Source organism: Carcharodon carcharias, chromosome 10 (assembly GCF_017639515.1).
Source record: "Carcharodon carcharias isolate sCarCar2 chromosome 10, sCarCar2.pri, whole genome shotgun sequence".
NCBI lineage: Eukaryota > Metazoa > Chordata > Chondrichthyes > Lamniformes > Lamnidae > Carcharodon > Carcharodon carcharias.
The window spans coordinates 130,461,732-130,487,870 of NC_054476.1; the positions used below are offsets into that span (position 1 = coordinate 130,461,732).

Here is a 26,139-nt window from a genome sequence, read left to right on the forward strand (position 1 = left end):
ATTCTATTGGTGTCATGTCCCAGCACTGTTCCCAGCCTCATATAACCACATTCCAACAGCATGCCCAGCTTCATGGAACCATAGTCTGCAGCACTTTTTGCAGCATGGGGAGGGGAGTGATGCAGGGAGGGTTGGGAGGAAAAGTACCAGAACAAAGTTTGGAGTATCACCAACCCCCTAAGTGATTAAACACAGTGCTCTGGACTTGAAACTGATTTGGAGGTGGCTAGAACATGTGTGTCTAACACCATAGAAATTCCCTTCCAATTTTTGCCACAATATGAACATGGATGAGTGCAGCTCCAACAACACTCAAGAAGCTGTACACCATCCAGGACAGAGCAGCCCACTTGATTGGCACCCCATCCACAAACATTCACTCCCTCCGCCACCAACGCAGAGGCAGGAATGTATATCATCTACAAAATTAACTGCAGGAACTCACCAAAGCTCCTTAGACAGCACCTTCCAAACCCAAGGCCACTGCCATCTAGAAGGACAAGGGAAGCAGACACATGGCAACACCACCACCTGAAATTTCCTCTCCGAGGCACTAAGCATCCTGACTTGGAAATATATTGCCGCTCCTTCACTGTCATTGGTCAAAATCCTGGAATTCCCTAACAACACTGTGGGTGTACCTACACCACAGTGTGCAGTGGTTCAAGAAAGCACATCACCACCACGTCCTCAAGAGCAATTAGAGATGGACAATAAATGCTGTCCTAGCCAGTGAAGCCCATATCCCATGAATGAATAAAAAAAACTTGGATTAAAGTTAGATTCTCACTTGAATAACACATTCAATGAGAAGCAATTACATAGACTGGCTATAAATGGCCTAGTTCCATAATGCACAATGCAGAGGGTTATAGCCTAGGAGAACCTAAAATATAGATGAATGTCAAGAAGATATAATTCTCATATTATTGGAATTTATTGTAAAATAGGGTAATAGTGGAGTGTGTCGATGTGCCTATATATGGGTGTGCGTGAGAATTAATTGGAGGCAGCTTATCTGGGTGCTTTGATCTAAGGAGAGGGGTTAGGTTTGAAATGTTAATTAGACAAACATGGGTGTCAAGGGAACATTTGCATTTTGAAATAAACCAGGCTAGATTGTTTTCAGAGGGATGAAATGTGTCACCTAGCCAGGAGAAGTTTAGAAATGGTGTGTTTATTTTTCCCCAAAGATTACTGGTAAAACCTAGTTTTATGAGAGGGTTTTATTATCAGGGAGATAAAGTCCAAAGACATAGTGAAACAATGGGTATTTACATTAAAAAGAAAGATATGTATAAAGAAGGAACAAGGGCTTTGTGTAAGGGAAGGCATTTTTAAGATCTTACAAGTGTGTGAAGAAGCCTTTAGCATCTATGCCTCAAGCTGCTGTCTTCAAAGGGCTGAAGTTAAGAAAACTCGCTTGGAAGCCGACTTGTTCAGGGTATCATGTTTCTTTGCTGAGGTCTTTTAAAATCTACGTGTCTTACCATTGCCTTAACGAAAGTATAACTGGGAGTTAGATTGATTAGGGGATTTACAAATTACCATAGTAGTAATTTGTAGATCTATGTATGTATTTAAAGTCATTTCATCTACTAATAAATGTTTAATCTAGTTTTGTAAAAACCTATAAGACTTGGTGGTCTTATTACTACTGAATTCAGGGCATGCATCTCAAAATCTATACAAATTGCAAAAGAAGTTGTGGCAGTTGTTTCAAGTTTCTCTTTAGGATTTGAACAACTCAGCATTTACCATCGACTGTGTAATAACAGTGAACCAACAACATGGTGAGGCAAGTAGGATTTATTTTATATATTACACCTTCTAATAATCTCATCAAGGTACAAGTAGATGTATATTAAATATAAAATCTCACACTAGCTCCAGCACAACCTTACAAAGCAATCAGAATCAAGTTATGTATAACATTCCATGTACTTTAATTTAATATACATTGTTTACCAAGACACAGCTTAATCCATTTGTATTAATAATGTTACTTAACCAGAGATATAACTCTGTTCCACTCAGACAAGAGAGCAGATATTCCTTGGCCCTTACTCACTGCACATTAACAACTCTATTTATCTCACCTAGCATTATACATTTTAAATCGTGAATAATTTAGATATTTAGAGGATCCATATCCAAAAACATAGCTTGCAGAAAATAAATTGAGTGGCGCTTATCACATAATTATGTCAGTCACAATACATCTGTAAACCAATGCTCACTGACAAAATCTGTATTTGTTTAATTGTATTTAACAGACTTCATGTCCTTTGTTGGTGTCTGAAACGCCAGTATTTAATTTTAGTGAGACATAATGATGCTGCATCCTATTACTAATGCTAGTTTAACTCCTGACAATGATGGCTGAGGTTTACTTTCCATTACCCACCCAATCAAGTCTGCTTCTTTCCTCTCTTGAAACTGTTAAATCTTACTGGGATATGATTCTAGAAGAACCACAGTCCTCTGGTACCTTGTCCTTCACATTTTCATATTCATGATGGGTTGTTAGCAGTTTCCAAAATGTATTTTACAGCATGTGAAACTATCATCGAAAAAGTGCCAATGATTCCGCTATTGAAAATGCATTCTACCTTGGACCCCGCTTATTGTATAAAATAACTACACTCCCGTAGGAAGGCAATGTTTTACTTTATATCAGTGTCCTTACAATTTAAATTTGTAAGCTGGAAAGGTAAGGAGTCAAGAACCAAATGTAAAGAGTAAAAATCTATGTTTCCATTGATCTGTATGTAATCCATATTGCTGACAATAATGGATCTTAGGGTTGATTTAAGATTTATCCACCAATCAGGCAACAGCATCATGAACAGGCAGGCTACAAAATTCAAACAGACAAACCAGGAAAAGAATACAAGCAATTAAAGCCAAGTTTACTTTGTACATTGGATAGCAATGGTTTGGGGAGATGGGTGGGGCGGTGGTGGCTACGTATGGTACATAAACTACAGTTTGGGAACTCCTGATAATATTTATATTGCACTAAAAATGATATTCCCCTGCAGGTTTACTTCACTTCTCCCAATACACATTAAGTTTGGAAGGGGATTTTCTATGGACACAGTAATCACACTCTATATACAACAGCCTATCTGAAAACTTGTAAATTAAATCCGGTGCAGAAAAAAAGGGCTGAATGAATCAGGGTAAACATTTGCTGCATACATCTGTTTAGTGGGTAGATCAGGGTGAAATACAGAGCTAGAATCCAGTGAAAGGACCAAGGTGACATTTAAACTGGATATTCTTGCTGGCCTTACCAAATTCCCTACCCCAAAAGGATCTTCTCCTTCTCAGCCTCCACTCCCTCTTCAAACTCTCCTCCCTTCTCAATTTGATTTGCTGCATCCTGTTACAAATGCTATCGTTTAACCCCTGAAAATGATGGTTGAGGTTTACTTTCCACCACCCAATCAAATTTGTTTCTTTCCCCCCTTGAATCTGCTAAGTCTTACTGGGATATGATTCCAGAAAGACTACAGCTCTCTGGTACCTTGTGTTTCACATTAAAGCCCAGACTGAGAGTTTTGGGATGCAGTGCAATTGTGAAACATATCAACGTCTTTATCCACATTGTTTGTAATTCTAACTTATCAAATCCTAAAATTGCAAATTCTGTCCTCTTCAAGACAGGGCACAAGGTCAGATTAGGAAAACACTAAATAATAATTTTAGATCTATCCATTACTACAACTAGTTTATCACCAAATGTTACAAAAACCATAGGCAATGTATTATCTCATTCTCTAACACAAGCCTGATGCAGAAAGTGTTGCTATGGGATGTATCTGATAACATAATGGTGATATGTACTCAGGTGAGCTTTACACTTTAGTCAAAAGGTTGAAGTCCACTCCACCATTATTAGCACCAACAAAAAAGGCAATTCAACACCCTACTCTTACAGCACATGATGGCAGTCACTGGGTACACAAGACTGCAGTGTTTTGGGACACTGAATGCGGGAATTTGTCGACAGTCAGATTATCCTAGACAACCACATCTTGGGAAATACCTAGAGTTACTCTACCTCAAAGTTATTCAGCAGAACACAAGTTAGAGACATTGCAACACAAGAGAAGGGGATAGCTGTCTGGCTAGTTTACTCCAGGCAAATAGTCATACCATGTAGAAATACAGGAATAGATTCACGAGTGTGATATTGACCATCGGCAAGGTACAGAGAATGTTGCAAAGGCAGGTAAGGAGGAATGTGGCTCTATCCTATGGGTACAATATATAATATTTGACCTCAAGCCACATAAGATATTAGGTCAGTTTACTAAAAACTTGGTCAAAGAGATTTAAGGAGTATTTTAAAAGGAGGAGAGGTAGAAAGTATAGGGGGAGATGGAGGAATTCCAAAGCTCAGGGCCTAGGTAGCTGAAAGTATGTGCGTTACTGGTGGTGCAATGGGATCATAGATGTGCAAGAGACCAGAATTAGAGAAGTGCAAAGATCTTGGAGAGCTGAAGTGGGTTACAGAAATAGGAAGGGCAAAGCCATGGAGGGATTTGATAAAAGGATTATTTTTTTTAATTGAGCAGTTGCTGGAGTAGGAGCCAATATGCACATGGGTGAATAAAATTTGGTGAGAGTTAGGATCTGGGCAGCACAGACCATAGAAGTAGATGGTAGCTGAAGCTGTATTTACGCTACCGTTGTAATGTTGGTAAAGCTATGGTGCAAATCCAGAATCATGGTCAAACCTGAATCCTGAGAGAAGTGGAAAAAGAGCACTATGGAATTGAGTCTTACTCCAGGCCTGACGCCACACTGTCACCATAACCTAATGTGAGCTGCTTTACACTGTTGCTACACTTGCAGTATAAATGCAGCCTAATCCTGCAGTTACTAGCATCATCTGATGTGAAAAGATTCTATCTTTTAAAATCATTTCAGGGTGCAATATTATCTACTGCCTCAATGCAGACATCAGCTATTTTCAAACTACAGAGCATAAGATTCAGCAAGCATACAGTGCAGGCTAAAATTGACTCTCAAATGTGTGATCAATCATAGAGCCAGAAACAAGAGAGAACATTTTATAAGAACGGGAAATGCTGGAAATACACAACAGGTCAGTCAGTGTCTGTACTAAGTGGAGTGGTTATGAGGTTCTGAATCTTGACTTTTCTCTAAACACATGTTGACTGACCTACTCCATATTTCTAGCATTTTCTATTTTTATTTCAAATTTCCAGTTGTTTTACTTTTAAACAGTAATGCGACTGCAGCAGTAAAGCTTCCTTATGGCTGACAATAATGGTAGGCTAAAATTGGAAAAATGTTGCAGCTACTGCAACTATTTCACAAACTCTTGCTACTATAATTTGCCCATATTTGTTTGACCACATTATCCAGAGTGTCAAAATAGCACTGGACACCCATGAAGTTACAATGAAATTCAAGTCTTAGCTCCTTGAGGGAGCATCATATTCTTTTATTTGTTTTTGATATTGAACAACAAGTAAAACCCTGCCATAAGCATAGCAGTCACTGCAACCTCGATTAGTCTGTGAAAATGCCATTTTTTCTCTCCACTTTCCCTGTTTTTATGCAGCTGCATCCTTCTCCAGCGCAGGGTCTGCTCCCTGGCTAATTGCTCCCCATAGTGGGCCCTGTAGAACTCATCAAAATTGAACATTGATTTCCTAGTGTCCAAATTATCTGATGATCTCCAGGCCTGCGAATGTTTTGTCTTTGAGGCTTGGGCTTTCTCCAAAGGTTTCTTCCCACTATGTAAATCAGCTGGAGTCAGAATCCCTCGATCATACTTCTTCCTCAGGCTCACAGTGCCCAGCACAGAATATGCCTCATTGATTTGAGTGAACCTTAATGCTGCTTCCTCACTGCCTGCATTTCTGTCTGGGTGGTAAAGTAGTGACTGCTTGTAATAAGCGGATTTGATCTGACTCTGGGTGGCATTGGGAGAGATTTTCAAAATATCATAGTATGCTGTCTTGCTCTGATAAAGTGGGATAGCATTATTTCTGTTGGAATACCTGTTGCCATCTTTAAAATAGCTATAGGTTCTGCAATGATGCTGTACTTTAGTGACAGAATGCCAGTATCTGTTACCATTCTGGGGCGATGCATGGGTATTTGTGACGATTAGCCATTTAAAAGTCCGGAAACTCCAAAACCCATGATGGCAACTGTCGTTCCTCCTATGAGAGAACAAGGTTCGACAGGATAAACAACTCCCAATGCTCGCAAGCCCTTTAACGTGCATCTTGTATAGCTCAGTGTTAGTGAGTGCTCTGGCCCCAGAGCAGGGCTCACTATCCAATAGAAATGTCATGCTCCCAGCCACTGATGGGGATTGTTTGCCTGGAGAGACATGGTCAGATGTTTGCTGTGTGCTATATAATTGTGGCACAGTGAGGGCTAGTGAGAGGAGGCCCCGCTCCTCTGCTGCCCCCCAACGGGGATGGTACCTGTTGGGAGACAGCGACAGCCCCGGCTCCAGGTACCCGCTCTGGGCACTCGGCCTCAGTGCCACTGCAGGAGGCGGCTCGGGCCAGCGGTTAATTTCCGAACGGCCAATGGGCCGTTGCCCAACACCAGCCGCCAAAGGTTCATTCTCCGGATTCCAGTCGCGTCTTCGGCCGTCGCCAACAATCACTTTCTTCGCCCAGTCCTCCGAATCCCGGTGCCGATAGTTCCTCACACAACGACCAAAATACACCATCGCCATCTTCCCCGGCCGCCACCGGGAATGCGGAACCTTGACCTTGACTGACAACAGCATCAACCAACCACACGTCAAAGATTCATGATGAACATTACTTCCAGCCATTCACAACCTTATAGTTTCAGCCTATGACTGGTCATTTCCTGTAAGTCCCGCCCACAGCCCCCTGATTGGCAACACCACCAAGTTCAAGAAATAGTTATCAGTTACTATCAATTGCTTAACCAATTGTGATGGAAAAAGAACGGAAAGTTTAAAACTTTATTTTTAAAGGGAAATTTTTGAAAAACTTATAGGTAAACTTAATTTGTTTGAGGGGGAAATGTATCATGTTCTCAATGGTGATAAAAACAAAAAACTGCGGATGCTGGAAATCCAAAACAAAAACAGAATTACCTGGAGAAACTCAGCAGGTCTGGCAGCATCGGCGGAGAAGAAAAGAGTTGACGTTTCGAGTCCTCATGACCCTCCAAGGAGATTTACCTAGTTCTGTTGAAGGGTCATGAGGACTCGAAACGTCAACTCTTTTCTTCTCCGCCGATGCTGCCAGACCTGCTGAGTTTTTCCAGGTAATTCTGTTTTTGTTTATGTTCTCAATGGTGATTGATTCGCAGAATGCAGGAACATTTACAAATAGCTCAAGATGCTGGGCACCCTCAGCAGGTTTGTGGAGAGAAACAGAGTTAACATTGCAGGTCGATTGCCTTGCGTTAGAAATATTTACAGCCTTAGCTTTCCCCAAGTTCTTTGCTTTTAAACTAGCATCTGAGCAGTTCTGATGAAAGGTGAAAGATCTGAAACCTGGTCTATTTCTCTCTACGGATGCTGCCAGAGTACTTCCAGCGTTTTCTGGTTTTATTGCAGATTTCCAGCATCCGCAGTACTTTGCTTTGGTACAAGTGTTATGATTATCAGAAGATGAGGTTTTCTTTATTCTCAAAGGGTCGTTAGTATGTGTTATTCTGTTCCTCGGAGAACAATGAAGGCTGGGTCATTGAATTTATTCAAACCAGAGTTAGACAGATTTCTAATAGACAAGAGTCAAGAGTTATGGGGCAGACAAAAGTGGAGTTAAGGCCACATCAGATCAGCCATGATCTTGTTGAACACTCAAAGGGCTGAATGGCCTACTCTTGCTCCTATATTCAACTTCTCTGTATTGACTTCCATTTCCCTTTTTCCCCCTGTGAAGCTCCCTAGGACATTTCATGATCTGATTAAATCCAGCCTCCCTTCATTCACAATGTGCAATAACCTTGCAGGAAGGTCCTGATGACGTTGACCATGCACGTGCCCTGCTCTGCGTCAAGCTGACGCACGGCGCAGGCGCAGAGTCGGGCTCGGTGATCGGATCCGCGCTTGTCGGCCAAGAGGATAAAGTTTTATTTTGGAACAAAATCGCGGATGAAAAGATGTCGGGACGATCGGTGAGAGCGGAGACACGCAGCCGGGCCAAAGATGATATCAAAAAGGTGATGGCAGCGATCGAGAAGGTCCGAAAATGGTGAGCCGCTCTCCGGTTAATACTTTTATTCAAGGGGGAGAGACGGCGCGCGGGGCGGGAGCAACGGAATGTGACAGCGGAAGTGATGTGTAGGCTATTTGATTGACGTTTTATTCAGCCAATGAGGAACTCCGTCGGATCTCGGTTTCTATGGTAACCGCGTCTCAGGACTGACTAATAAGCTGGGGAGGTGGGACTTCCAGTTGGCTTGTCGGAGCAGGGTGGGTAATGAGAGTTTGATTCATTTACTGAGTCTCAGAGTGAAACCAAATTCTCATCTCTCCCCAGAGTGGACCAGGCCATAATAGAGCCCCAGTTCTCCCAGGGTAGAGAGGAGGCCCTGCTTCTACCACCAGATAAACTCCCACTTCAAGTGTTAATCAGTCTGAGAGGCAGCCTATATTTTTCCACATAGCCCTTAGTACCCAGTAGGAGACGGTCTGTGACCCTGTTAAAACTGAGGCCATCAAACACAAAAAAAACTTTATGTTGCTGCATTTTGCGAGATGTTGCAGCATGCTGTTCAGGTCACGTAGTTATATTCCAGAAGTCTGGAACTGTTACAATATGGTGTGTTACTGGAAGAGAGTGGTGGAGATGGGATGGTATTGGGAAATCTTATGGATAATAGAATAACCCCAGACTCTTAAACCTCCTTCATATTCTAATTTATTATTTTATAGATTTTTAATTTCCTCCTCCAGACCATTTCAGAATTGTTACAGTGCAAAAGGAGGCCATTTGGCCCATTGTGTTTGCACTAGCTCTCCGATCAATTAATTGAGTGCTGGTCTCCTGCTTTCTCCCTGTAACCCTGCATATTCTTCCTTTTCAGATAACAGTCTAATTCCCTTTTGAATGCTTTGCTTGAACCTGCATCTACCACACTCCCAGGCAATGCATTCCAGACCTTAACCACTCGTTGCGTGAAAAAGTTTTTACCTGTATTGCTTTTGCTTCTTTTGCCAACTATTTTAAACCTGTGCCTTCTCGTTCCTTTCACGAATGGAAGCAGTTTTGCCCTATCTACTCTGTCCAGGCCCGTCATGATTTTGATACCTCTATCAAATCTCTCGGGCTTCTTTTTTCCAAGGTAAATAGTTCCAACTTCTCCAATCTATCTTCATAACTGAAGTTCCTCTTCCCTGGAACCATTCTCATGAATATTTTCTGCACTCTCTCCAATGCCTTCACATTCTTCCTCAAGTATGGTACCCAGAACTTGATGCAATACCCCAGCTGATGTTGGTGAAGGAAACAGTTAAAGGAGTTTAAATGCTAATTATTAGTTAACAATCTAAGTATCCATTTGGTTACCCCTTTTAGGGGCTGCTTCTTACTTTATCCCTCGTTTTCTTTAGTTTATTTGGTTACTCAGAAGAGTAAAAGGGATAACAGGTGAGACTAGTCCTCTAGAGTTTTATGAACTAGAATTAAACTCTATCCGAAGGGGTCAGTCTTGGTCTTTATTGCCTAACAGCCATTGGAGCTTAACAGTGGTAGCAGAAGATGGTTGCTGCTTGTAAGTAAAAAGATTGGAAACTAAGCTTTCTTTGGACAAAAAGCTGTACTTGGAGTTAACATTAAGAGCAGAGTGGTTTGAAGTCACTAAAAAATGGCTAAATCAAAATGTAGAGTGTCGGGGTATGATCACCCACCAATGTTTTCTGAGCGTCAACTGTGTGAGCAATGGAAAAATGAAGTAACCATGTGGACACGGGTTATGTCCTTGCCAAAGAAAAACAGGGAATGACCTTGGCACTTTCGCTACCGTATAAAAGCAAAATAGGATGCAAAGTATTTTTGAAGTTGGAGCCTGAGCATTTGGACACAAATGAAGGTTTGGAAATGTTATTAGATTTTATGGATAAGATCTATCAGAAGGATGACTTATTATATGCTTATGAAGCATGGTCAGATTTTGACAAATTTAGAAAGTTGGAGGCTTGTTCCATAGAAGATTACACAATGGAATTCAGTAGGCTATATGCAAGATTGCAAAAATTCCATCTGAAAATTTCCCAATCAGTGCCGACATTTAAGTTACTAGACTGTGCCAGAATATCGAATATCGACTAGACTTCTAGTTTTGATGGGAGTTTAATTTGCAGAAAAACACACACTGTTAGAACAGATGTCAGACTCTTAAAAAATTCCTCGGGAAACATTCCTTTCCAGCAGTTTTCATGGCGCAAATGAGTCATTCGGTGGTAAGACAGAAAATGGAGGATACAATGTTAACGGGTTGGCAAGATCGTCTAGAAACAGGACGCAGGCTTCAGTACAAAAGGAGATTTGTAACTAGAAACAATGAGGACAGAAACACCTTTGACAGTTATGGCAGGAGAAAAGAATTGGGGAATTACAACAAAAGGATGTACCCCAGAAATGCCCAGGGTATGGTCAGCCCGTGTTTTAGATGCAATTCAAAATACCATTATGGAGTGAACTGTCCTAAACGATACAATAAGGTGTTCAAAATTAAACACGAGGCAGAAGACTCGGAAGAAGAAGATGGAGATATTAACCAAAGAGAAGGCATTGTATTAGTTACAGGGAGTTTCAGCCTGGTAATGAATGCCTTGGTTGCAGAATCCTTCAGCTGTGCGGTGCTAGATAGTGAATGCACACCTACAGTCTGTGGAATAGACTGGTTAAAATGCTACCTGGACTCCTTAAATAACAAGGATCGGAATAAGGTTAATGAATTTGCGGGTTCCACCAGCTTTAGATTTAGAGATGATAATACCCTAAAATCTTTAAAAAGGGTAGTGATTCCCTGTAAGATAGCTGGAGTCAATCATTTTATCAGTATAGACATAGAGTCCAGCGAAATACCATTACTGCTGAGCAGGCCTTTGATGAAGAAAGCACAAATGAAGCTGGACATGGAGAATGAGAAGGTCATTGTATTTGAAAAATATGTGGATTTGTAACTTACACAATCTGGACACTATTGTATTCCTTTAATGAAACCTAACTTTTCTACTAAGGAGATTAAAGAAGTGTTACTAACGTCAGGGGATAGGAATTTAGAAGACAAAAAGCTAATTGCGTTAAAACTGCATCGGCAGTTTTCTAGCCCTTCTTCACAAAGATTAAAAATTTTGCTAAGGGATGGACGGTACACTAAACTTATAGAGAAGATAAGTGATAGATGTGATATATGCAAGAAATACAGGACACCGCCATGGCTCTTAGTGAGTCTGCTGTTAGCGAGGGATTTGAAGGTGTGGGATAAAGAAAATAATTTTTTTTTTATATTTTGTAGATTTGGCGACAAGGTTTAGTCAGTTGACAATCTCACACAGTAAAGAAAAGAAAATTATTGCGGATCAGATAATGGAAAAGTAGATAGGGACCGGATTAGGACCGCTGGCAAAATTCCTCGCTGATAAGGAGGGGGGGAATTTGCAAATGATGAGTTTCGGGATATATGCGAAAACATGAATATAATCGTTATGAATACAGCAGCAGAAAGCCCTGTTAGTAACAGAGTGTGTGAAAGGAATCACACAGTGATAGTTAAGATGCTTCATAAAATACTGATGGATAGACCAAACCGTAAATTAATATAAGCTCTAGCATAGGCTGTCCATGCTAAGAATTCACTGTAGATGGTTGGAGGCTATAGTCCATATCAGTTGGTTTTGGGTAGAAACCCAAAAATTCCTTCAGTCCTGAGTGATCATCCCCCAGCTTGGGAGAGAACTACAATTAGCTGTACCTTTTCTGAGCATTTAAATGCACCACGTGGGGAGAACAGCATTCCTTAAAGCCAAAATTTCAGACAAAATTTGGCGAGCTCTAAGACACAATGTACAACCATCGAAAACTATTTTCAATCTGGAAGACGGGGTATACTATAAAAGAGTATTTGGATGTGCACTGGCGATGTCATGGCATACAAGGCTATGAGCCTAGTGCTGGAAAATGGGATTAGAATAGGTGAGTACTTGTTTGACCGGTGCAGACTCGATGGGCTGGCGGGCCTTTTTCTGTGCTGTAGACCTCTATGACACTAAAAAGGACTTGACGAGTGGAAAGGCCCGGTAAAGATTATAGGTAAAGATTATAGGTAAAGATGGAAAAACATGGAATTCTACAACATGGAAACCAGACTATTCCGTTACATTCATCAAGGTTAGTTGGCGCAGACTGCAAATTTGCAGGTTCAGAAATTGTAGAAAGTGACGAGGAACCATGTACTTCTCAAACCTGTATGATGCATGATTGTGAGGACCAGGTAACTGAAGCTAACAGGGTATCTGAAGATGGAGAGAGTAATTCAGACGAACAAGATGAGGCGATTTGCCCCAGAGGACAATTGCCGAAAGCTGGCACTAAAGCTACACACTTGCCAGAAGGGGCCAGTCAATGGCGGGATGCGACGATTGTAGGTAGAGCAGGGAAGGCCACTGGAAAATATAAAAACTGGTTAAATGTACGAGATAAAGGACAGGAAGTTAGGTTAGGATTGAGAACGTGAAGTACAAAAATGGAAGGCATGGAAATGCAGTATCAGTTCAGACAGTGGGCCTGGGAGTGAACATGCCTCAAGGAAGAGATCGCGAACTGTTGAAAGAACATCTATAAATGGGCAAGGGAGATCAAACTATAACAGTGTGGAGCGTGATAGAGGGCATAGCTTAACAGGATCAAGGAATGTTGCTCAGACTAGTAATGTTACAAGGAGCCAAAACTCATGTAATTGAGATGTCTTAGTGGCTTCATAACAATTAGACAATAAATTGATAAAGGATGCCAAACAGCAAGAGCTACATAGTTGGAAAGAATTTGGGGTATACACAGAGGTGCCAGATAGGGCACAACCAGCTCTCTTTCACAGATGGATATGCACGGTAAAGGTGCTTCCTGATGGGACTTATAAAGCTAAAGCCAGGCCAGTGGCATGAGGGTTTGTAGAAAAATTAGGTGGCTGGAATATAAGAGTAGATTCACCTATGGCAGGAAAAGTTGTGCTGAAGAACTTTTTGGCTCTATTAGCTACAAATTCTTGGAACTGTTATTCCATTGATATTAAAGCTGTCTTTTTGCAGGGTCATCAACTTCAAGGGGAAATTTTTCTCAGTCCTCTGAAAGAGGTGCCAAATGCAGAAGAGAGTCTCTGGAAGCTAAATAAATGCATATACAGTTTAAATGTCGCTTCCAGAGTTTGGTATTTCTCAGTAAGGTCAGTTTTGTTAAAGTTGGGCTGTCCTCAGTTGAAAACAGACCCGGCAATGTTTCATTGGCACCATGGAGGGAAACTTGCAGGCATCTTTATGATGCATGTAGATGATCTTTTGTGGGGTGGTAGTAGCGAATTTGAAATGGTTGTCATTAATGGGCTCAGAACACTGTTTAAAATTGGAAGTCAGGCTTCTGGTCTCTCTAAGTACATTAGATTGGAAATCAGGCAGAGTGGATCACACGTCCTTTTGTATCAGCAACCCTACTTAGAGAACGTCAATCCCATTGCAATTAGTCGTGGTAGGGCCTCTCAAAGATACAGCGGCTTCTGAAACGGAAAAAGAGGAACTCAGAAGTGAAATTGGGCAACTCATTTGGCTTAGCAAACAAACAAGGCCAGACGTCAGTTTTGACATTTTGGAATTGAGCACTAAAATGAACGATCCCAAGGTTGAATAAATCATTGGGCAAACGAAACATTGCTCCATTTTTAATTTTGTCAATGTGTTCTGAAATTCCCATCTTTGGGTGATCTTAGAAAAATGAAACTGATTGTGTTTAATGATGCGTCTTATGCAAATCTATGTGATGGATTTTCGAGCACAGGAGGATTTATAATATTTCTCACGGGGGAAAAGACAAATGCTGCCCTTTGACATGGGTATCTAAAAAGATATGAAGAGTTGTAAAATGTACGTTGACAGCGAAGACTTGCCCTTGTTGAGACGGTAGAAATGGCATTCTTTATATCAAAGATACTGGCAGAAATTTTAAATGAAAAGGGGTATTCAGGAACGGTACCTATCGAATGTCTTATAGATAATAAGTAACTTGGGGAAAACGTTCACTCTACGAAGTGTGTTAATGAGAATAGATTGCGAATTGACACTGCAAGCTTAAAGCAGATGCTTGAGAATAAGGAGATTGCCAAGATCAAATGAATTGATAGCAGCTACAAATTATCTGGTTGCTTCACCAAAAGAGGAGCAAGCTCCAAGAAGTTATTAGAGTTCCTCAAAGAGGGACGTCTTTTTCTTTAAGAAGAAAACAAAACTCCTTTTGTGTGGACATATCTATAATGTGTTCTCTCTTTTTTAAGGAGGGGAATAAGGTGAATTTATTGAATGCAAAATATATATTTTTTTGTGATTATATAAACTTGAGGATTACTTTCTTTTTTAAGAAGAGGGGAATCTGTTGAGGAAGAAAAATAGTAAGAGGGTGGTAAAAGGAATAGGGCTGATTATGGGATGTATACATGGAGGCAGGGGGCATGGCTGAGGTGTTAAATGAGTACTTTGCATCTGTCTTTGCCAAGGAAGCAGATGCTACCAAGGCCAAGGTAACAGAGAAGGAAACTCTGTCACTGGAAGGGTTCAAAATTGAAAAGGGACAGTAGCAACGTGGATACAAAATTGGCTGAGTAATAGGAAACAGAGGGTAATGGTCAATGAATATTTTTCAGGCTGGAGGAAGATTTGTAGCGGAGTTCCCCAGGGGTTGGTATTGGGACCCTTGCTTTTCCTGATACATAATAATGATCTAGATCTTGGTGTGCAGGGGACAATTTCAAAGTTTGCAGATGATACAAAACTTGGATGCATTTTAAACTGTGAGAAGGACAGTATGGAACTTCAAAAGGACATGGACAAGCTGGTGGAGTGAGCATATAAGTGGGATATGAAGTTCAATGTGGAGAAGTGTGAGGTGATGCATTTTGGTAGGAAGAACATGGAGAGACAATATAAAATAAGGGGTACAATTCTTAAGGGGACGCAGGAGCAGAGGGACCTGGATGGATATGTGCATAGATCATTGAAGGTGGCAGGACAGATGGAGGGAGCAGTTAATGAAGCATACAGTATCCAGGGCTTTATTAGTAGGGGCACAGAGTACCAGAGAGATTATGCTGAGATTATATAAGGCACTAGTTAGACCTCAGCTGGAGTATTGTGTAAAGTTCTGCGCACCAAATGATAGGAAGGATGTAAGCGCATTGGAGAGTGCAGAAGAGGTTGACAAGAATGTTTCCAGGGATGAGAAACTTCAGTTATGAAGATAGATTGAAGAGGTTGGGACTGTTCTCCTTGGAGAAGGGAAAGCTAAGAGGAGATTTGATGGAGGTGTTCAAAATCATGAGGGGGCTAGATAGAGTAGATAGGGAGGAACTGTTCCCGCTTGTAAAAGGATCGAGAATGAGAGGGCACAGATTTAAAGTGATTTGCAAAAGAAGAAAATGAGAAAAGCTTTTTCAAACACCAAGTGGTTTGAGTCTGGAATGTGCTGCCTGGAGTGTGGTGGAGACAGGTTCAATCTAGACGTTCAAGAGGGCATTAGATGATTATTGAATAGAAAACATGTGCAAGGGTACGGGGAAAAGGCAGGAGAATGGCACGAAGTCAGAATGCTCGTTTAGAGTGCTGGTGCAGACACAAAAGGCTGAATGCCTCCTTCTACACCATAACATTCTGTGATTCTGTGAAACAGAGTTCAATTGCTAATTATTAGTTAACAACCTAATTTGGTAGTATGAAAGGGATAACAAGCGTGACTAGTCCTCTCTGTAGAGAGTTTTATGAACGAAAAATAAAACACTATCCGAAGGAGTCAGTCTTGGTCTTTATTGCTATTGGAGCTTAACAGCTGAGGCCAAACTAGTGTCTTATACAAGTTCAACATAATCTCCTTGCTCTTGCCCCTATTAACAAAGCCTAGGAAACTGTATGCTTCAGTAACTGCTCTGTCAACCTGTTCTGCCACCTTCACAGTATCACTGCACTGTAAAGATACTGAAGGAGGCCATTTGGCCCATCAAGTCTGCACTGGCTCTCTGAAAGAGTATTCCACTTAGTCCCACTCCCCTGCCTTATCCCCGTAACCTTGCACATTCTCTCTTTACAGGTAGCAATCCAATTCCTTTTTGAATACTTTGATTGTACCTGCCTCCACCACCCTTTCATGAAGCTTGTTCCAGACTCCAACCACTCTCTGGGTGAAAAATCTTTTCCTCACATCACATTTACCCCTTTTGCCAATTATTTTGAATCTGTGCCCTCTAGCTCTTGATGTTCTCTTGAGTGGGAACAGTTTCTCACTATTCACCTTGTCCATATCCCTCAGGATCTTGAATACCTCTATCAAGTCTCCTCTCAAGTCTCCTTTCTCCAAGGATAAGGGTCCCAATCTATCATCATAGCTACAGTCCTTTATCCCTGGAATCATTCTTGTGATATGCTTTATTAACTGCTCTGTCAACATGCCCTGCCAGCTTCAATGATGTATGTACGTATACACCAAGGTCCATCTGCACCTCCTTTAGAGGCTCTCCCGTTATTTTATACTGTCTCACCATATTTTTCCTGTCAAAATGAATCGCCTCACACTTCTCTGCATTGAACTTCGTCCGCTACTTATCTGCCCAATCCACCAACATGTCTATGACCTTTTGAAGTTCAAGACTATCCCCATCACAGTTGCCAACATTTCCAATCTTCATATCATCTGCAAATTTTGAAATCATGCCCTGCACACCACAGTCTAGCTCACTAATATATATTAGGAAGAGCAAGGGTCCCAACATTGACCGCTGGTGAACTCCACTACAAACCTTCCTCCAATCTGAAAAACAACCATTTATCACTACTCTCTGTTTCCTATCACTCAGGCAATTTCTTATCCAAGTGCCTACTTTCCCTTATCTTCCATGATCTAGAATTTTGCTCAAGTCTGTTGTGTGGCACTGTATCAAACCCATTTACACCACATCAACAGCTTTTCCCTTATCAATCTTCTCTGTTACCTCCTCAAAAAATTCCAGCAGGTTAGTTAAACATGATTTTCCTGTAATGAATCTATGCTTGCTTTCCTTAATTATCCTGCACTTGTCTAAGTGACTATTGATTTTATCCCATTCTATAGTTTCCAGAAGTTTCCTTACCACTGAGGTCAAACTGGCTCGTCTGTAGTTGCCAGCTTTATCCTTGCATCCCTTTTTGAACAACGATGTAACATTCGCAAATCTCCAATTCCCTGGCACCTCCCCTGTGTCTAAGGAAGACTGGAAGATTATCACTAGTGCCTCTGCAATTTCCACTCTTACTTCCCTCAGCAACTTTGGATGCATCTCATCTGGTCCTGGTATCTTATCTATTTTAAGTAAAAATAGCCTTTCCAACACCTCCTTCCTCTCAATCGTAAGTTCTTCTAGTGTACCAGTTACCTCCTCTCTCACCTCAACCTGTAGAGACAGATGCAAAGCACACATTCAACACTTACGCTGTTTCTCCAGCCTCCACATGCAAGTCCCCTTTTTTGTCCCTAATTGGCGCTCCTTTTTCTTTTACCACCCTTTTATTATTTACATGCTTATAGAAGACCTTGGGATTCCCTTTTATGTTCACTGCCAGCGTCTTTTCATGCTCTCTCCTAGCTTTTCTTGTTAGTTTCTTCACTTCCCCTCTGGTATTTTTATATTCAGCCTAATTCTCCATTGTATTTTCTATCTGACATCTGTCATACACGCACTTCTTCCTTTTCATCCCTCCCTCTACCTCTCTCGTCATCCAGGGCACTCTGGATTTATTTGTCCTACTGTTCTCCTTCAAGGGAATATACCTTGACACTGCCTGCATTACTTTTTCTTTGAAGGTGGCCCATTGTGCAGCCACTGTCTTTTCTGCCAACATTTGATTCCAACTCATTCGACTCAGATGTATTCTCATCCCACCCGAAGTTGGCTTTCCCCCAATTAATTATCCCTGCTCTGGATTGTTCCCTGTCTTTTTCCATGCTTAACCTAAACTTTATGATACAATGGTTACTGTCCCCTAGAGGCTCTCCCACTGATATTTGATCCACTTGGGCCAACTCAATCCCCAGAACCAAGTCCAAAAGTGCATGTCCTTTCTTTGGACTGGAAACATACTGCTGCAGAAAATTATCTTGAACGCACTCCAGGAACTCTTGCCCCTCTTGTCCCTTTGTACTATTCCTATCCCAGTCTATATTTGGATAATTAAAGTTCCCCCATTATAATTATGCTATGATTCTTGCACCTCTCCATAACTTATTTTCAAATCTGTTTCTCCACATCCCTTCCACTAGTTGGTGGTCCATAACTACACCAATCAATGTTACTGCACCTTTTTTGTTCCTTACCTCCAGCCAGAGAGATTCCGTCCTTGACCCCTCTGGAACATCCTCTCTCTCCAGTACTGTGATGCCATCTTTAATCAATATTGCCACTCCCCCCTCTTTTCTTCCTTTTCTGTCTCCCCTAAACACCTTGTACCCGGAAATATTTAACACCCAGTGCTGCTCTTCTTTGAGCCAGCTCTCTGTTAAAACAATAATATCATAATTCCATTTGTCAACTTGTGCCCGCAGTTCACCAATCCTAGTAGCCACACTCTGTGCACTCACATACATGCACATTAGTCCTGATTTAGGCTTTTTTACTTTCCCCTTTATTCTGACTCCATCTAATGACTTACTATTGCCTACTGTAATTCTATCAAAAGCTCCAAGTATTCTATCCGCCTTGATACTGCTCTCTAATATATCCACGACATCAGTTGATACTTCACTACTTCCCATTGCTAGTGTTCCTCCCCTGCTGTCAGAATTTCCCCTAAGGTTCCCATCCCCCTGCCAATCTAGTTTAAACCCTTCCCAACAGCACGAGCAAACCTTCCCATGAGGACATTAGTCCCAGTCCTGTTAAGGTGTAACCCATCCTTCTTGTACAAGTCTCACCTGTCCCAGAACCGATCCCAAAGCCTCAGAAATCTAAAGCCCTCCATCCTACTCCATTTCTCCAGCCATGTGTTGAACTGCTCAATCTTCCTATTCTTATGCTCACTAGCACATGGCACTGGGAGTTATCCTGAGAATACTGCTCTTGAGGTCCTGCTTTTTAATTCCCTTCCTAACTCCCTAAAATTTGCTTTCAGGACCTTGTCCCTTTTCCTACCTATGTCATTGGTCGCAATGTGGACACAACCTCCGGTTACTCACCCGCCCCCAAAAAGAATCTCCTACAACCGCTCTGAGCCATCCTTGACCCAAGCACCAGGGAGGCAACATACCATCCTGGAGTCATGTCTATGGCCACAGAAATGCCTGTCTGCTCCTCTAACTATGGAATCCCATACCACAATAGCACTTCCACTCTTCCTCCTCCCCTCCTTGCAGCTGAGCCACCGTGGTGCCACTAACTTGGGTCTTGCTACAATCCTCTGAGGAACCATCTCGCTCACTAGTGTCCAAAATGGAAAAGCAGTTAGAGAGCGAGATAGCCTCAAGGGATTCCTGCACTACCTGCCTGTTCCTTTTAGATGCTCTGTCAGTCACCCATTCCCTCTGTGCCTGTGTACTTCTTAACTGCGGTGGACCACTTCTCTAAATGTGCTATCCACATAATCCCCAGCCTTCTGGATGCACATATACACGCAGGTCCCCCCCTGCTCCTGCATCCCCTTTAGGGAGTTTCTTTTTCTTTATTCTTTCATGGTATATGGGCGTCACTGACATAGCCAGCATTTGTTGCCCATCCCTAACTGCCCTTGAACTTAGTGGCTTGCTAGGCTATTTCAGCAGGCAGTTAAGAGTCAATTCCATTGCAATGGGTCTGGAGTCACATGTTGGTCAGGCCAGGTTAGTATGGCAGATTTCCTTCCCTAAAGGGCATTAGTGAACCGGATGGGTTTTTATGACAATTGATGAAAGTTTTGTGATCACCATTACTGAGACAAGTTTCCAGTTCCAGATTTGTTAATTGAATTTAAATTCCACCAGCTGTCATGATGGGATTTGAACTCATGTCCCCAGAGCATTAGCCATGGCCTCTAGATTACCAATCCAGTGACATTACTGCTACACCACTGTCTCCCCCGTACTCTTTATTTTATATTGTCTTTCCATGTTCTTCCTACCAAAATGAATTATTTCACTTTTCTCCACATTGCAATTCATCTGCCACCTGTCTGCCCATTCCACCAACTTGTCTAAGTCCTTTTGAAGTTCTACACTGTCCTCCCTGAAGTCACAATGCTTCCAAGTTTTCCAGCATCCACAAATTTTGAATTGTGCCCTGTACAGTAAAGTCTAGGTCATAAATATATGTCAGGAAAAGCAAAGACCCCAACATTGACCCATGGGGATCTCCACTACAACTGCCCTCCAGCCTGTAAAGCATCCATTAACCACTATCCTTTGTTTCCTGCCATTCAGCCAGTTTTGTATCCATTTTGCTATTGTGCCTTTTGTTCCATGAACTATAACTTTGTTCAAGGTCTGTTGTGTGGCACTGTTTCAAATGCTTTTTGAATGTCCATGTACACCACATCAACACCATTGTACTTATCAACCCTCTATCACTTCTTCAAAAACTCCAGCGAATTGGTTAAACATGATTTTCCCTTATGAAATCCATGCAGGCTTTTCTTAATTAACCTGCATTTGTCCATGTGACTATTAATTTTGCCCCAAATTATTGTTTCAAGAAGGTTTCCCACTACCAAAGTTAAACTAACTGACCTGCAGTTTCTAGGCTTGTCTTTACACCTGTTTTTGAACAAGGACATAACGTTTGCAATTCTCCAGTCCTCTGACACCACCTTGAGTCTAAGGAAGACTGAAAAATTATGGCCGGAGGTTTGAACTTTGAAAAAAGTTGATTCTTGTCTGGTTTTTGGAATGTGTTTTTACTTATTCTATATTAGGAATCCAGGTTATCTGTCTTGCAGCATGCAAGTCTGTTTCAGTCTCTGCTTGTAGACATTTGCTCTGACAATGGCTCCCGCTCCTGCTGTTGCTGTCAAGCCTCCTTATTTACAATGCCCCAAATAGGATAAAGAAATTCTCAGGAGACTTGGGAGGTATTTGCAGTTGGCAGTTGTGTGGAATGATAAAGCAAATCATAATTTCTAGGCTGGGATGGTAGAGCAATGTGTGAAAATTCAAACATTTGTCTTCCAGTAAATGAACTGAACTGTGAAGGAGACTAACGGTGTAATTGTAGATTTTACCATTTTAGAAATTGATTTGTGGCTGGGCAGAGCATTTTGAGGTAGCTAACATTAGGGAGAAGTACTGTTAGTTACAGTATTACAAATGTGAAATTTCTATAAGATGGCTGTGTTTAAACTGTCCTTTTAATTTAAGGCCCAGGTCGAGTGCTATAATATACATGTCAGGTTTAACACATGAAAACAATGGCAGGAGCAAATGTTCCTGTTATTGTAGGCTTTCAATCTCAGTATCTTTGAACAGGAACAGAGAGTCCCAGAGAGAGACAACAGTGGCTGCAAGCAGCAACGAAAAGGCTGTTCTGTGTTAACTATCAGGCGGAAAGCTGGTGGCAATGGCTCCTGTGGTTGAAGAGGGGGACCTGGCAGGAATTTAATAATTCTGAAAGCTTTGTCCTGGCATGGCCAGAGATGGGAGAATGAATCATCAGAGTTAACTGTGCTGCAGGAAGCCGGTTCAGGATTTCTCAGAAAACTGAGTAAAAGGACCTCTGGTCACTGAATGTTACAATTCAGTGAAATGGGAAGAAGTAAGCCCTTGGGAGCTGGGGTAGCTTTGAACTGGGTCCTGTAAAGATCCTCTCTGTGGAGAGCCTAATGTAACATATAAATGCAGCATGGGGTCATAAGTTGTGTTGAGAAATTAATGAGACATCTTTTCTGTAGTTTAATGTTTTAGTTGCCTACTAATTAATGTTTAGTCGATGTTGCTTTTAGTTTATTTCAGTGAAAGTCTTGAAACTTGGAATCTTGTGCAAATCCTTTAAGTGTGGTGTTACAAATACAAAGTTTAAAAGATTGTTATGTTCTGGCATTGTCTCTTTAATTTAGGGTAAAATGGAGGAATGAAGAGGGTCATGTGACCTGTTCTGAGTTCTATTTAATGTGTCCAAAGATTTGCCAGTTCCAGTAGGTTGTTCTAGGCCGTCTTGCATGCTAGCTATCTCTAAAACTAACTTTTATTACTTAATTATGAAATGTAAAAGAAAAGTCTGGGTGGCTTAGTTGTTAAAGATCCAGATTGTTTTACTGAGAAGAAGGTGCAAAATATTCATACCTGTCAACAATGGCAAGAGTAGACAAGCTGATTGTGTTAGTCTCCCCAAGTCTCACAGGGAGGCTTTGTAAATGGTTGTACCTGAAACGTTCTATTTAATTTCAAGATAAAATGGGACTGAAGGATAGCTAATTAGCATTTCTACCTGGATACAAGGCCCATGTGATTCATGTTTCCATGGAGATGGGATTTGGGATGGATTGTAGAATGGGGTTGCAGGTTTTCCTGAGAGATCCCTGAACCTCACAGCCATGGTCAGTCTGCTAGACTCTGAGAAAGAGAGCAGAGAGATAGATACAGCTAGTCTCATTGTTCACCACGCAGAATGCGGGTGGGAGCCTGCTCTCAGATTGAAGAGACTAAGTTGGTGAGGTTTTAAATAAGGCTGGAAGATTTGCCTAGCTTTGGCTGGAAGGAGGAATCTCCAGGTTAATCATCAATGTGAAAGTCAGTTCGGGGTTACAATTTATCTAGCTCGAAAAGGAAGCAAGCCATCGGGAGCAGGGGATAGCCTGGTTCCTGTAGAGTGAAGCGTCTACTTAAAACTTTTAAAAGTTAAATGAGGAATCTTTTCTGTAGTTTAGAGTATAAGTTGCCTGCTGAAATAGTGTTTGGTCAATGGTGCTTTTAGTTTGTTTGTTACAGTTAAAGTCTTAAAACTTGAAACATTGTCGTGTGATCCTCCTAGTCAGTCACTGGGAATTCAAATATCTTTAAAAAAATTATTGCTTTCTACGGGGAGATGGTGGCATAGCAGTAATGTCACTGGAGTATTAAGCTAGAGGCCCAGGCTATTGTTTTCTATAAGGTAAAAAAACTTGTAAATGTTGATGTTCAAAGTGACTTGGGTGTGCTTGTACAAGGAAAGCAGAAAGTTAGCATGCAGGTGCAGCAAGCAAGTAGGAAGGCAAATGGCATGTTGGCTTTATTACAAAGGGATTGGAGTATAAGAATAAAGAAGTCTTGCTGCAGTTGTACAGGGCTTTGCTGAGACCACATCTGGAGTACTATGTGCAGTTTTGGTATCCACATTTAAGAAAGGATATACTTGCATTGGAGGTGGTACAGTAAAGGTTCACTAAATTGGGATGAGGGGTTTTTCCTATAATGAGAGGCTGAGTAAATTGGGCTTATATTTTCTGGAGTTTAAAAGAATGAGAAATGATCTCATTGAAACCTACGAAATTCTGAAGGGGCTTGCTAGGGTGGGCTGAGGTTTTATTGGTCAGGGAATCTAAAACAACTTGGCACAGTCTCAGGATAAAGGACTGATCATTCAGGACTGAGATATGGAGAAATTCCTTCACTCAAATGGTTGTCAATCTTTGGAATTCTGTACAACAGAGGGGTTGTGGATGCTTCATCATTGAATACATTTAAGGCTGGGATGGACAGAGTTTTGGTCTCTCGGAATTAAGGGATATGGGGAGCGGGCAGGAAAATGGAGTTGAAGCCCAAGATCAGCCATGATCTTGTTGAATTGGTGGAATTTAAATTCAATTAATAAAATGTGGAAATGAAAGCTAGTTTCAGGAATGGTGACCATCAAACTATCATTGTCATAAAAACCTAACTCGTTCACTCATGCCCTTTAGGGAAGGAAATTTGCTGTCCTTACCTGGTCTGGCCTACATATGACTCCAGACCCACAGCAATGCGGTTGACTCCTAACTGCCCTCTGAAATGGCCTAGTATGCAAAGTTCAAGGGCAATTAGGGATGAGGAACAAATGTTGACCTTGCCAATGATGCCCACATCATATGAAAGAATAAAACAGGTCTGTCACTGACATTACTGGGAACAACTTGAGATGATACATTAAGAGCATCCCATAATGCTGTTCAGAAAAGTGCCATGGGATCTTTTACATCCACGTGACCAGGCAAATGGCTCCCTTTTTAATCCGTCATCAAAAGGCAGCAACTTTGATAATGCAACACTCAGTACTGCACTGTACTGAACCGTCTAACGAGATTATGTGTCAGAATAAACGAGGCTTGGCCCTCTGATTTTCTGAATCAGTTGAAAATGCTACAGCTGAATCAAACTGATATGAAATACTCTCTTTAGATAGAATTTAAGTTTAGGAATGTAGGAAGGAGTAGGTAGAAATGATAGGCCATTTAGACCCCCAAGCATGTTCTGCCATTCAGTGAGATCATGGCAGATCTGCAACCTAACTCCTTATACCCACCTTTGTCCCATACCCCTTAATACCTTTGGCTTAAAAAAAAATTAGCAATCTCAGTTATAAAATTAGCAATTTAATTAACATCAATTGCTGTTTGTGGAAGTGAGTTCCAAACCTCTACCACCTTTGCATGAAGAAGTGTTTTCTGATTTCATTTTTGAAAGGTCTGTCTCTAATTTTTAGACCCCTATTGCTCCCTATTCTGAGACTACTCAACTAGTGGAAATAGTTTCTCTCAATCTACCCTATTTCTTCCCCTTAATATCTCAAAAACTTCAATCAAATCATCCTTCTAAATTCCAGGAAATACACCCTAGTTTGTTTAATCTCTCCTTGCAAATTTATTCAGATATTATTCTAATAGATCTACGTTGCACTTAGTTCAAGGCCAGTATATCTTTCCTAATGGATAGTGCTCAGAACCACTCACTGTACTCCAGGTTATCTAACCAGTATTTTGTATGATTTCTAACTCCTTGTTTTCTAGTCCTCTAGGTATAAAGACCAGCATTCCATTAGTCTTTTTGATTATTTTCTGTACTTGTCCATGACATTTTAATAACTTGTATGCCTGAATCGTCAAGTATCTTGCAGCCTCTACTGTATCTAGCTTTTCACATTTAGAAGGTATCCTGTTCTATCCTTTTTTAGGTCCAAAGTTGATGACCTCATATTTGCCTACATTGAAATCTCTTTGCCACAGTTTTGTCCCTTCATTTAATTTATCAATAACATTTTGGAATTTTACACTTCCATCCACACTGCTTACAATATTACCTATCTTTCTGTCATTGGCAAATTTGAATATGTGGCTCTCTATCCTATCAACTAAGTCTTTAATATATACAGTGAATAGTTTTGGCCTCGCAGGACACCACTAGTCCAACGTTGCCTCAATTTCTTTTTTGGAGTGCATGGGTTTATTTAAGTTTATTTAAATTGTTTTGCCTGGCAACTTAAAGGCCAACTTGTACGCAGCCTGTGCAGGCACTTTTGGGTTGCTGCGTGCCTGTGTATCTTACAGGGAACATTGCACTAGTCATATCCTGCTAATTATACTGCCTGCCAGTTCATCCTATTCTCTGTCTCCTGTGTCTCAGCCAGTTTACTAACCAGGTCGATAATTTCCCTTCAATTCTATGAGCTTCAACTTTGACTAACAGTCTCTTATGAAGGACTTTATCAAATGGCTTCTGAAGTCCATATAAATAACATCCATAGGTATTCTCCTGTACACTACTTCAGTTATCTTTTCAAAAAAATTTAATCTGATTTGTCAAGCATGACCTATCCTTTACATATCCTGGCTCTTTCTGACTAACTGAAAATGTTCAAGGTATTCATTCACCCTGTCCTTAACTGGAGACTCTCAATTTCCTGACATCAAAAGTTAAGATAACTGGCCCATAGGAACATAGGAGCAGGAGTAAG

At 41.1% G+C, this 26,139-nt stretch overlaps 2 protein-coding genes across 3 annotated transcripts in view; one reads left to right on the forward strand and one right to left on the reverse strand.

Moving 5' to 3' along the window:
* Positions 1-1,794: 1,794 nt before the first annotated feature.
* On the reverse strand, positions 1,795-6,750 carry LOC121283527. Its single transcript, XM_041198203.1, has one exon. The coding sequence runs from the start codon at positions 6,737-6,739 to the stop codon at positions 5,483-5,485; it is 1,257 nt and encodes a 418-aa protein (XP_041054137.1). The 5' UTR covers positions 6,740-6,750; the 3' UTR covers positions 1,795-5,482.
* A 1,296-nt stretch (positions 6,751-8,046) lies between these two features.
* LOC121283430 (B-cell CLL/lymphoma 7 protein family member B-like) overlaps positions 8,047-26,139 on the forward strand; it is a 43,539-nt gene continuing 25,446 nt past the window's right edge. For both annotated transcript variants that reach the window (XM_041198000.1, XM_041198002.1), the window contains exon 1: positions 8,047-8,240. In XM_041198000.1, the coding sequence (XP_041053934.1) occupies positions 8,149-8,240 (92 nt within the window). In that variant the 5' untranslated portion in view covers positions 8,047-8,148. The remainder of the gene's footprint in view (positions 8,241-26,139) is intronic.